The sequence below is a fragment of the Zingiber officinale genome, chromosome 3B (assembly GCF_018446385.1).
Source record: "Zingiber officinale cultivar Zhangliang chromosome 3B, Zo_v1.1, whole genome shotgun sequence".
NCBI classification, from domain to species: Eukaryota; Viridiplantae; Streptophyta; class Magnoliopsida; order Zingiberales; family Zingiberaceae; genus Zingiber; species Zingiber officinale.
The window spans coordinates 31,164,190-31,177,830 of NC_055991.1; the positions used below are offsets into that span (position 1 = coordinate 31,164,190).

General features: G+C 33.8%; 1 protein-coding gene across 3 annotated transcripts; it reads left to right on the forward strand.

Annotated features, from left to right (window-relative positions):
• The first annotated feature begins 383 nt into the window (after nt 1-383).
• LOC122056309 (alpha-mannosidase I MNS5-like) lies at nt 384-11,172 on the forward strand. Of its 3 annotated transcripts, none has more exons than XM_042618209.1 (15): nt 384-693; nt 1,363-1,405; nt 1,494-1,559; nt 1,652-1,713; nt 1,953-2,052; nt 2,224-2,406; nt 3,736-3,784; nt 3,870-4,049; nt 4,228-4,348; nt 5,775-5,856; nt 5,926-6,011; nt 6,169-6,269; nt 10,271-10,412; nt 10,492-10,642; nt 10,882-11,172. In XM_042618209.1, exons 1-15 carry the CDS (start codon nt 557-559, stop codon nt 11,104-11,106), a joined length of 1,728 nt encoding a protein of 575 aa, XP_042474143.1. In that variant the 5' UTR covers nt 384-556; the 3' UTR covers nt 11,107-11,172. The 3 variants fall into 3 exon arrangements, with proteins under 3 accessions (XP_042474143.1, XP_042474145.1, XP_042474144.1); XM_042618210.1 differs by having other exon boundaries at nt 560-682; XM_042618211.1 differs by lacking the exon at nt 2,224-2,406.
• Nucleotides 11,173-13,641: the final 2,469 nt, after the last annotated feature.

Consider the following 13,641-nt stretch of genomic DNA (forward strand, 5'->3'; position numbering starts at 1 on the left):
AAAGCCGCCGATGATGAACAGATGACTAGATTGCTGGACGCCGAGTAAAGGATAGTCTTTGACCACCCGCTCAACTTAAATTATAATTTAGAGGATGATAAATAAAAAAAATCACAACTAATTATAATCAAATTACAACCACCATCAATCAATCGTAATTATATGATCCATTTTCTAGTCTATTTTTCTTGGACAACAAAATATGGTCTCTGTAAAAAAAACTTGGTGGCCTTTTAAATTAGTCGGTTAATTGTGGTTCAAGATTAAAAGCACTGAAATTTTAAACTCGGTATTTATTCTTAATCAAAAATGGAACGCCCAAACGATAGCGTTCATTTAATTTTTACCCTAATACATTCAATGACAGTTCATCGTGACATGTGCATTTACCTATCGCAAGGAAAAAACAAACAAAAGGGGAAAAAGGGGAAAGAAACGTCGTCGTCGAAGGCAAAACGGGCGTCGGGAGCTTCGACAAATGATCCTTTGAAGAAGATCGGATCGATACCACCGTCGCCTTCATCCTGCCTCTTTTCTGGTAGAATAGGGGCACAAGATGCCGTGTTTTCGATCTTCCACGGCGCCACTGCGGCGGCTCTTCGTGCTGCTTTTGCTTCTACCCGCGTCGTTCGCCCCGGCGGTTGGTTTTGGTTCCGCCAAGAGGATGTACATGAGAGAGAAGGTCCGTAACATGTGAGTGCACTTACCGATTTGACTTTTCTTCTTTACCGTCTCTCAAATTTGGGGAATTATTTTCTTTATGCTATTTGTTTGTAAGCTTCCCGCGAGATTACTCTGTGTAGGCTTATTAAAAGAGGATAGCTTTGTGCAATAAGGAAATTCCTTTATTAAATTCATGAAAACTGTAGGCAGCTTGGAAGAAGAAACCGGACAAATGACGGGCATAGTTCACTGAAATCGATGATCCGTGTGTTTTAGGGCTAATTTGAGTATGGTGCTACCTTTTTTTCCTTTGATTGAAAAAGTGTTTTTTTTAAAAAAAAAGATATAAAATAACTTGGTCGTGCAATAGGTCACATAGAATGCCCTGGTGATTTGCAGGGCTAATACTTCTGTCACGAGGTATCCATAATAAGTGAATTAATAGTGCCACAGATATCTCAAACCTTTCTTTCGCTCACAATTGTGTATGATTTCGGATTGGCTAAACTGTCGCTTTGGGATCATAGTATATTTAAATGTTTTTATTCTCGGTTGAGTACGTTTCAGCTGTATGTTAATTGTTATCACCCTCACCTTTTCATTGTATTACTTTGGAGCTACTGGAATGATTACTGAAACTTTGTTTATGATTAATTAAAACAAAACCTGTCACTAATGATGTGATTTTGCACATTTCAGGTTTTACCATGCATATGAGAATTATATGGCTTATGCTTTTCCAGTGAGTTCAACAACCATATGATGGTTTATTTTTTTATTTACTTTTTCTTTCTGAAATATCTCAAATTACATTTCTCTTTGTTCTTCAGCATGATGAGCTAAAACCTCTCACAAAGACTTACACAGACTCACTCAGTGAACTTGGAAATTTAAAGGTGTTGATTTTTTGAAATATTAGCATTCTTTTTCAGATGTTATATCCCCCAAATAGATTTTTATGCTGCAATATCTCTATTTCTGGTTTCAGCTGGAACACTTGCCTCATTATTACAATGGTTCCGCATTGACTCTCGTTGAGTCGTTGTCGAGGTATTGAATTAATTATAACTTTATATAACTCTCTTCTATTCTTGAGCCGTGACTTTTACATTTGGGAGCATGCCGAGTTTTTCTACTGTGACATATTTGATTTTTGAATTGATTAAATATATAACCCTCTTGTATTTTGGAGGATTCTTCTTTTGGAAGCAAGCCAAGTTTTTTTTACTGCTTCCATATTTTTTCAATTAATTTGGTATATGCCTATATGACCCTTCTGTACTCTGTAGCCTTCTTGTCTTAGGTAACTACACTGAGTTTGAAAAAGGAGTTCTTTGGCTTTCCGACAACCTTACTTTTGATGTGGATGCTCGTGTTAACCTTTTTGAGGTATGTTCAATTTGATTCAGCAAATCTATAATAGTGAGTGAATTATATTTTGTAGGTAAATGTAATATATGACATGGAAACTGTAAATGAAATGGTTCTCTGCTAATCTAACAACTATTGGAGCTATTATTCTAAATGATTTCCATCTGTATCTTTCTTTTACTTCTGTAGTGCAACATAAGACTTCTTGGGGGGCTTGTCTCTGCTCATATTCTTGCAACTGATTCTAAAAGCAGGTTAGAAAATGGTTTGTATAAGAATCAGCTACTTGACTTAGCTGAAGACTTAGGTCAGAGATTTTTGCCTGCATTTGAGACTCCCACTGGATTGCCTTACGCATGGATTAACCTAAAGGTAATCTTTTGTTTATCCTTTTGCAACTAAGTTCACACCATACTACCCCAGAGCTTCTTCTCTCTCTTTCTCTCTCTTTTCTCTGTCAATATTATGGATCCCAAATAAATTAGAGTTGGATATTTAAGAATGCTTCCATACTCATTATGATCATGCTTTTTTTATATCTTCAGTAGACTTTGTATTCTTTCTTAGAATACATTGGTTTGATGATGTGAAATCAATTTAAATAATTTGAGAATGGTTGGTTCAATTGAATGAGAGCAATTAAATGAAGAACAACTTTCAGAGATTATTTTAGGTGAGAACAAAGAGTATGAGACAAGAACAAATCATTCAGTCCGATACAGTAGATGGAGAACGTGAGAATGAAGAAACTAGCCTAAAAGATGATGAGTGATAATTGTTTCTGGATCCATTAGATCCCCTGATCAACTGGGTTTGTCAACTTTCTGAGAATTTATCTTCATGTCTTTGGACATGCAAGAATTGTGGGATTTACTCTGTTGGATTTAACAAGATTCCATTTTCTCCAGATATGTTATGGCAGTCTGTCACCCATTTCCTAGACATTTTGATCGTGTTTAGAGTTGATAAATCTGAATTAAGATTTACCTATTTCCCTCATCTTGGAGATTCTCTTTTCTTCATTGAATGAACATCTAAATATACTCTGTCACGTGTCATCGTTGCATCATATCAATGAACTCATAGATAGCAGCAGGCAGCCCAACATCCTTACAAGCTAGCTGGTCTATGGTCCATGAAATTAGCTCAGTAAGTTGAGTCAGTTGATATCTTGCTTATTTTACCTAAACTACTTACTTTTTCCCAGGAAGTCCTTGAGTCCTTTTTGTTATATATGGGATTTGGAGGTAACATAACTAACTAAATTGACTATATTTCATAAAAAGTCATGGCTTGATGTGTAAGTGGAGATTGTTTCTGTTTCAAATTTCCATCAAATGATTTTCAAATTACCTTTTCTACCAACTCCTATTGGACCGATTTGATCAACTGATCAAGTTTTCAGACCCATATTTTGCCAAATGAATTACTTGACAGAATTATGGTTGGAATCAAATGATGAAGATACAAAAAATCAAAATTACCCTTGCTAATCTTCTATGATAACCTTTTCTAGTTTTTGTTTCTTAAAAGGCAAACCCTTGCTGATAATAGGGACAAGGGAACATTGTAAGATTGTTTAACATGTATAAGTTCACCATGGTAGGGTGTGTTTACCTTTGCATTTCCAAATTCAAGGAATTGAACTTACATGTTTGATACCAAGTGCCATTTCTCTGTCACAAACTTTCATTTTGACAGTATGGAGTGATGGAGGAGGAGACAACAGAAACAAGTACATCAGGGTGCGGTGAGGGAGCCGGCATTTTAGGATCTGTATGATCAACTTTTTCATCTTCAAGTTTTGAGAAGTAAATAACTATCCTAAGTTTCAGGTTCTCTTATTCTTGAAATGGGGGCATTATCACGACTAACTGGCAATCCTAGATTTGAAGCTGTTGCTCTTCGTGCTCTCCGCAAATTATGGAGCATGAGAAGTTCTTTGAATCTTTTGGGCACTACACTTGATGTGATTACTGGAGAGTGGATAGAGTATTCCACTGGAATTGGTGCTGGTATTTTTCTTCCTTCTGGTTTCCTTATTGGTTTTTCTATTTATCCTGCACTCTGCAGATTTAATCTCAGTCTGTTTGGTTTTTAATTTATTACTCAATTGCTTTGCCTTCAAAAATTATGTGTTGAATTCTCTTGCTTCAAAAAATTCTGATCTTTTCTTCTTGTGACCTCTTGTAGGAGTTGATTCATTTTATGAATATTTAATGAAAGCCTATGTTATTTTTGGAAATGATGAGTTTTGGGACATGTTTCACTCAGCTTATCTTGCTGTGCAGAAGTATTTCCGGCATGGACCCTGGTGATGTATCCACATCTCTCCATTTTGAATTTGCAATTTCAATTTGTATTTTATAGCATACTATCATGCCAAAAGGAAATTCTTAAAACCTTAAATTGTTTAAATGAATTTAAACAAATACTTATTTACTTATCCAGTCTAGAACTGCAAATTTATTTAACAAATACTTATTTACTTATCCAGTCTAGAACTGCGAATTTATTTAACAAATACTTATTTACTTATCCAGTCTAGAACTGCAAATTTAAAGTTGCCATGGAACATCTAATTTTATCTTGTGGATTGATTCATTGGGAGAAATATATATTTAACTGTCAACAGGATTTTCAACAAACCATATAAAGATGGCATCCAGCATAAGTATTCTTACTCTGTAGCCGAGTGTTGTTTTTGCCCCTGATGCCACACCATTTGTTTTATTCTATTTTATGTTTTTGTATGACATGTTCCTCAGCTCCTAGTTTTTACTCCCCATTTTGACTGAGTTTGCATCAGACACTGTTTGTTTTTTCCAGTTGGGTGTGGACTTTGTAGCATCACATTATTTGACCACAATTCTACTAGTACAAATCTTGAATTCTTGTTTTATCACCGAAGCCTAGTAAGTTTAAGGCTTTAGGCAGGCTGGATAGTTGTTATGTATGCTCATATTCTCAATCTATTGTCTCTGTAAAGACTTAATTACCTAAATATTTGCTAACTTAAGTTTTGAAAACATGAATTCTACAATTCACGAGTTAAGTAACTTTAGACCAATGTTAGAAAGAGAAGCTAACTATTTACCTTTAGAATTTATGTCATCAAAACTATGAATTAGTAACTTCAGAACAATGTTAGAAAGAGAAGCTACTCAGATATGTAGGGATATTTGGTCTACATACTTCACAATAATGATAGAGTAACTTATTGCTTTATAGTCTTCATAATGTACTCAAAATGCTCAATAATAACAACATAACAATTTAAGAAAATTTCCAAATCCAATTTACTTTAGCAAAATTTGTTGTCCAATGATGCCTGGGTAGTTAAATGATAAGAACCAATCACTGGTTTCTGACATTCCTACCCAAAAATTCCTGATCATATCCAGATATTTCATGAACAAGCTGTTCTGTAGTTCTATGTGGCTTTCCACTTACTTTTTCTCCTTAAACTGTTCACAACTTTTACTGCTTTTTAATTGTTCCTTTGCTAAGCTTCTCTCAATGAGGCAAAACGTCTAGAGAGATCCATGTACATTTTAGTAGAAGAAAAAAAAGATTAAATAATTTAATAAATGCACTTTTTAAGGTAAAAAAATGAAATCTACAATGCTTGCAGACTTGAAGGTATAGTTAAGCGATTCCTAGGCCAACTGTCTGTTCGATGTTCCCTTTCCAGTTCGGTGTCACCTTCACATTTTATGTTCATCTTTTTTTATTGTCAGGTATCATGAAGCTGATATGAGGACTGGGAAAGCAACATATTGGCAACTAACAAGCCTTCAAGCCTTCTGGCCTGGTCTTCAGGTTTTTATTGTCTTGAAATTTATTTGATTATTTTAACCTTCAATTTTCATACCAATTCTTCCCCATTAGATTCTTGTGGGAGACATTTCTTCTGCCAATTCATCACATCGTGAATTCTTCCATGTATGGGAGAAGTTTGGTGTATTACCAGAAAGGTAATCTTTGTTTAAGTTTAAGTTATACCATATTCCAAATTAAATAGATTTGATGATAACAACTGAAGAGGAAAATATTCCCCCTTTTTCATTAGCAGTGAATATTTTGCTCCTGAAGTTAATTTTCATGCAAACCATAATCTCTTTCCTTCTACAGGTATCTTCTGGACCATAACATGTTGCACCCTACTGAGAAATATTACCCATTGCGCCCAGAACTTGCAGAGTCTACTTTTTATCTTTATCAAGCAACTAAAGGTTAATCTAATGCCTTATTATATTTATTGTCTTACGTTGAGCACATATTGCCATTTTCTAGGGGACGGGGCAGGTTAATTTAAAGGTTGTGGCTGCATTGTCATGTTCATTTAACACTTAAAGGAGAGAATTGATCCATTAATTTGTTAGACCTAACTACTACTACAACAACAACCAAGTTTTATCCCATTAGGTGGAGTCAACTATATGAACTCTATCCTCTACTATATTCATCTATACTTAAATAAATTTTATCTTATTTTATTATTGCTAACCAAGCCTTTTTTGGTCTTTCTCATTTGATGTGTGTATTTATCATAGTTTGACGTCACTTAACTAGAGTATTTATTGATCGTCTAAGTACATGTTTGTATCATCTTAAACGTGTCTAGTTTTTTCTAAATAGATGCAACTCCGACTTTTTCTCTAATACTCTCATTTCTTATTCTATCCATTCTCGTATGATCACATATTCACCTTAACATCCTCATCTTCTGCTCATATGCTCAGAGTCATAGCCCAACATTCAACGTCATATAACATAGCAAGTATAACCATCGTTTTGTAGAACTTCCCTTTAAGTTTTAAAGGTACTTTACAATCACATAAAACACCTTACGCTCTCCTTCAACCATCCTGCTTATATTCTATGTTAGACATTTTTCTCAATTCCTCCATCATTTTACAAAAATGATCCTAAATACTTAAAGCTCCAGACAACTCGGCATCTCCTATTTGTCTCATTACGTCTAATATTGCTAATGTAAATTTCATATATTCTGTCTTTACTCTACTAAGTCTAAAATCTTTCACTTTTAGTGTTTCCCGTTAAGATTCTAATTTAGCATTTACTCCACGTGTCTCATCTACCAAAATAATATCATCTGCAAACTACATACATCACAACATTGTTTTGAATATGTCTAGTGAGTTCATCCATAATTAGTCTAAAATGATAGGGAGTTAGAGTTGATCCTTGATGTAATCTTATCTCTATTGGAAATGTTTCAGTTAATCCGTCTGAAGTCTTCACTGGCCGTACATCCTCATATATATCCTTAATTAGTTTAATATATGCTATGCTAACATCTCTCTTTTCTAGAATTCTCCATATAATTTCTTGTGGGACTCTATTATAAGTCTTTTCTAAGTCAATGAATAACATGTGTAGATCTTATTTTTGCTCTCGATACTTTTTAATTAATTGTCTGAGACGATATATAACTTTTATTGTTGACCTTCCAGGCATAAAACCAAATTAATTTTCGGTCACCATGATCTCCTTCTTTAATCTTTTTTCTATTACTCTTTCTCAAAGTTTCATGATATGACTCGTTAGTTTAATACCCTTATAGTTTGCATAATTTTATACGTCTCCCTTGTTCTTATATAAGGGAACTAGAGTACTTACTCACCATTGATCAGATTTTTTTTTTTCGTTCAATATTATGTTAAATAATTTTATAAGTCATTCAATACTTTATTTCTCTGAGCACTTTCATATCTCTATTGGAATTAGGCCTAACTATTAATATAAAATGCTTTCAAGTTCACTTATTTAAGTATATAAAAAAACTTATTTATTAGCCAACAACATACAATGCTAGATTAAATGAGGGTGTCACAATCCTCCGCTTAAGGATTGATGTCTCGTTAAGCCCTAAAGTCTTTACTCAACCCAAATTCATCAATTATTGATATCATGTGAGGCCCAATGAAGTTACACTATCACACAAGCAACACTTTCCAACACGTTACCATGTACCAAACTCACTTAGATGAGAAGACTAATCCATTAACTTGTGAGGTCCAACCACTAGTTCAAGCCACTTAAGTTCAACAGTCAGTAACTTACCATGTGAGATTAAATTCAGATGGTACATCCATATTGCTTCAATCTTCTATATCTCACTTTGATCAAACCATTGTTGTGTTTCAAGAAAATAGTTGATTTAAATTTTGTTTAATTTAATCTATTGCTAATCATAAATTTTTTCCCAATCTAAATTTCAAAACGCCATTTTTTGAAATTTTTTATAGTAACGATGCATCAACTTAATAGATTTGTGTGATTTTCATGCGCCTCCTAAGGCTAAAAGAAAAATGTGAGTATTGGGCTGTTAAGAAACACCCATGAACTATCTGTATATACGAGACTACTAGAAAAAAAAAGACTACTAATGTAGCATAATTAGGTCTATTTTCAATAGATCATAAAATTGATTTTAGATTATAGGTTTAAGTAAGATTAACATGATCAATCAATTCTGCAGTTAGACAAATTTAGCCTTTTAAAATTGAAGCACGAAGCGTTGGAGAGATTCAAAAGAAAGCAATGATAAAACATTCTTTGAAAGATGAATTTTACTAGTGAATAGCCAAGCATAGAGCTCAATGTAGGGTTAAAATTCATATAGCCAACCCCCCAAAATAGTTGGAATTGACACTTTTGATGGTGGGTCTTTTAAGCTTTTAGAGCTCTTTTCTATTGATCTTAAGATATCTAAAACATCAGCAAGATGGCCATTATGGCTAGATCATTACGATAATAATCTTGTTTTTGAGAAAATGTTTAGGCGTTTGATACTTCAATCACAATAATTTGAGATTTCATTATGCACTGCTTGGCATGAGTGGCATATTCCGTTCTGCTTGTGTGCTGAAATGAAACCAACATCATGGCAAAAATTATGTTGTGCCCGTGCCATTGTGCCATCCATGTCGATTATATTGCTCCCATTCTATATGGTTTAATTGAAGGCTTAGAATTGGTAACACATGTTTATATTATGTAAACTATATAAACAAATAACTATGCGTATAAGTATTGCATCGATTAATTGAATCTATGACTGCTCATTTAAACCCCAGAAGTTGTCATCTTAAATCCATCATTTATGTTCTTCACTTAACTTTTTAATGCTATGATTTTGATATATCATATGTCCATCAATGAAATCAGAGCTCGGAGACCTGCTTATATCCATATCCTATGTTTGTTGTAGTTCTAGTTCTAGTTCTAGTGATGCTAATACAGCTTCTAATAGGTAATTAAGAAAATTATAGGCATTGATTAACCAATTCAAATCCTGAATTCCCTGAGAACAATGTTTAATCTGGATTATGGAAATTATGATGTTGATCTTATTTGGATATTGAAGAATACTGATGCATGACACTAATTTTGATATTGTGGTATTTGTAAAGACTAACATTGAAGAATACTTAGTATTAAAGTATGTGTAATTGATAGTTTGTTATACTTCTTTAGTTATTTCTTTACATTTTTAATTCAATTAATTTGTTGTATTTCTGATTTTAAAAGTAACAAACCAAGTTAGGGGGATCAAACAGTTGGACCAAATGAAAATTGTCTTTTTTTTAAAGAAATTTTTTAGTGTACTTGCTGTTCACTTAAAAAGTTTTTATTTATCAAGTAGAAACAAGGTCAAAATGACAACGAGAACTAGGCTACTAAAACCCCGAAAGCAGAAATGCAACTAGGAGCAAGTCCAAATAACTGGAACAAAATGGAGTTAAGGAGCTTTGGAGCCTTACCAACCATAACAAGTTTTCTTCTTGAGCAGTCCTGTGTAATCAGTCATTCCACATCCAAAAAATTTCAATCAAAACTATATTGGCATGGTCTTAACCATGAGGACTCATACCAACGGTCGGCTGGCTTGACATTGAGATGGCACCTTGTTGATTGATGTCAAATCTGGCACCAATTCTGTAATTTTAAATCTTGGTTTTGGCTAATATTATTATTTTCCCAGTAATAAAGGACACCTAAAATCCAAAACCTTGGCATGTAATTCATTAATATTTTAAACCTTGATAGAGGATTTTTCTAAATCTTCAACCATGTAATTCATTTTATAATTTGATATGATCTACATCTTAGATATGCTAATATATATCAGTGCAAATTTTTTCAGTTATTGCCAAGCTTATCAGGATTTGCTAATGATCTAATCTCAGTTTTTGCCTTGCAACAGATCCGTGGTATATGGAAGTGGGTGAGAGAATGATTGATTCTCTCAATTTTTATGCTAGAGTTGATGGTGGTTTTGCAAGCATCAGAGATGTTTCAACTATGCAACTAGAAGATCATCAGCATAGCTTCTTTCTCTCTGAGACGTGAGTCGTCAAATGATTCATTAGTTTTTCATTTAGAGACTGAACTGTCTTACCCACGGGTTTTCCCGATTTTTTCCAGATGTAAATATCTGTATCTTCTTTATGACGATTCATTCTTAGCCGATCAGAACTATGTCTTTACTACTGAAGGTCACCCCCTTCCAATCAGAAGTTCTTGGCATGATAGACTACCAGAGGCCTTCATCCCTAGGAACTGGACTTCAGTGAAGGTAATCATCCTTGTGTCTCATTTAAAACTTTGTGGTACACTTTGATCAACATACTTTAACCTTGAATTAAATTTTTGCTAGAGACTATCTCCATAAACAGACGTATAGATGTTGATACGCCATTCCATTTATAATTACACAAGTTAAAGTTCCATTATGTGATCTGTTATTTGTTTGATACAGATTCAGAAAGACTTTGTTCAACTCAATGCGTGACACTTCATTGTTTTGCAATGCAGGTTGGAAACCAAGCAACTCGAGCGAGCGCATTGTCTCAACAAGTTTGTCCTGCAACCACTGGCCTACGGGATTCACAACAGATAGAGAGTGCTTGTCACGTCCCCGACTTGCATGTCGATCACAGATGTAGAATGGATGATGAATGTGGCATCGACTCGACGACGTGTAGGAATCGGGATTGCAGTATGGCTGGCTATTGCGGATTGTGGTCATTCACGCGATAATTCTCGACTCATACAATAGCTAACATTCTTTTTTTTTGTTAGAGAAATAAAGACATTTTGAAAATATTGATTTAATTGTCCACTGGATGTGGTTGATTTTAGTGCATTTAATCTGTAGAAAAAAAAAATAAAGAGTGAACTAGATAACCTTGAATTTGGGATGATGAGGTTCGGGTTCATATAAGCTTTTCAATAGTAAATCGGGAAGCATCCTAGAAGTTCAATATCTTATGATTGTGTGCTATATTTAAAAAAAAATGCCTACAAATGCAACGGGAATGACATTTAATCTGTAGAAGCTCCCTGAATCAGGATGTGTTACACTGTATTTATAGCTGTATTCTTAATTTATTCTTCCGGCATTGTGTTGGGATCGTTGGCTGATTAAAATGGGGTTGAATAGCTCTATACAAAATCAAAACAAATCCTTCTCGGATTTAAAAGAGTATTTGCATAAAATAATTAAATAAATTGAAAAAACGCTCAGAGAATTTTCTTGGTTATAAATGGGATGGTTGTTAATTCAAAGAATAGAGTAGCACTAAATTCTTCTTTAGTAGAGAAACTTCTTTACAGTAATATAAGCACAGAAAATGAGAAGCTAAATGAAAACTAAGATGCGTACAAGTGTTAATGCAAAAATGCTTGTTGTTCTTTAGCTTTTGGACCAAGGTTGTATTTATAGCCTTGGTCGGGGCACTTGGAACGGTTCCAGGCACCTGGAGTGGGATAAAATTCTATCCCAGACGCGTCGGTCAAAGTCCACGTTGAATATGATAATATTTGAGTTTCGGGTGCTCGGAAGGGTTCCAAGCGCCCAAAAGGGTTCCAGGCGCCCGGACCCATAAAGTCAACCTAGTTGACTTTTTCGGTTCAGTCCCTTTGCTCCGGTTCTGCTTGTCTCGGTTCGGGTCTTTTACTCTGGCTCCGTTCGCTTGGGTGATTTCGGCCATCCGAAATAGGGCTCATCCGAACCCAACTTCTGGCCTTCTCAAGCAACCTTCCGCTCCGACATCTCGTCCCTCGGAAACGCCACGGCCCTCCTTCTCGTCCGCCCGCATACTCTTTCGCAGCACCTCGTCTGAGACTGAGTCCGTTGGCTCTCTCTTGTGTCGTCCTTCTCGCTAGCTGCATCTTTTGCTCGACTTCCTGTGCTCCTAAGCTCTTGCACACTTAAACACAAGGTTAAACACAACAGACCTAACTTAACTTGTTTGATTACATCAAAACAATCTTGGGATACCAACAATCTCCCCTTTTTTGATGTGAGCAATTCAGGTTAAGTTAGGGTAAACAAATATAAAATAAAAGCAATAAATTTACAATTCAAGTGCAAAAATTTTTTAAAAATTAATTTACCTCCCCTTAGACTTAATCTTCCCTTCTCCCCCTTTGATCACATAAAAAATAGAGTACCAAAAAAAATCTAAGAGTAAATTTTATAAAACTCTTATTTACAAATAATTTTGAAAATTTTATCAAGATTTTGAAAATACTGAAAATAATTTTGATAGCACTAAAAATGTAAAAAGGAAAAAAAGGGACAGTTCGATGCACGAAGCTCCCGTCATGCGGGATCCCAGGAAAGGATCCATTGTACCAGCCTTACCCTGTTTTTTGTAAGAGGCTGTTTCCAGGATTCGAATCCGTGACCTTTTGGTCACATGACAACAACTTTACCATTGCGCCAAGGCTCTAAAAATGTAATAATTAAAAACAATCTAAGTAAACTTTTTTTTTGAAATAATCAATAATTTCCTCAGTTAAACAAATTTTTAGAAAATAATTTTTGTAGAAATTTTGGTAAAGTAAATCTAATACTAAAAAAACTTTAAAAAAAATTCTAAGTATGAAATAAGGAAAAAAATTCTATTTTTTTTAAATATATTTTTTTTAAAAAAAAATTGTGCAAAATATAAAATACATTTTTGGTAAAGCACAAGTTTATAAAATAACTTTAAAAACTTTAAGTTAAAAAATGAGAAAATTTTTTTTCTTAAGTTAAATAGATTTGTATAGAAAAATTTAAGAAGTTTTCAAAAAAAAATTGAATAACTATTCAAAGCATTATCTAATTTTAATTTTAATATTTTATCAGTTAGTCAATTAAACAATTTATTTCAATATTTGGCTTCCAGGCTGTAGCGAGGCACTAGGCCTTTTTTGGTTATTAGAGCAACAACCATTTTCTAGACAGAACCTCATAAGAAAATTAAAACATTTAATTTTCTTGCTGAAAGTGCCAAGTCAAGTCTAATTAAAGTTCAAGTTAAACAAGAATTTGAAACCCAATATAGGTTCCAGCTAACTGAATTAATTAAGAATTTGTTTAGAACATATTTCTTTGAAATTTTCCTAATTTGTCCTTTGTGATATTTAAAATACTAATTCAAATTATATTTTTTAATACTTGTACTATATGTGCATGTATGCTTTTTAAAATTTTTTATTTCTTTTTGGTAAATTGTGATTTTCTAGCTTTAATTTATCAAAATCTTCTAATGGATAAGATTTTACTAGAATTACTTTTAATTC

Coding starts and splice junctions, on each gene's coding strand:
- LOC122056309 (XM_042618209.1), top strand. CDS start 557: ATGCCGTGTTTTCGATCTTCCACGGCGCCACTGCGGCGGCTCTTCGTG. Junction 3,785..3,869: donor AACAAGTACATCAGGGTGCG/GTGAGGGAGCCG, acceptor CCTAAGTTTCAG/GTTCTCTTATTCTTGAAATG. Junction 5,857..5,925: donor CCTTCTGGCCTGGTCTTCAG/GTTTTTATTGTC, acceptor CTTCCCCATTAG/ATTCTTGTGGGAGACATTTC.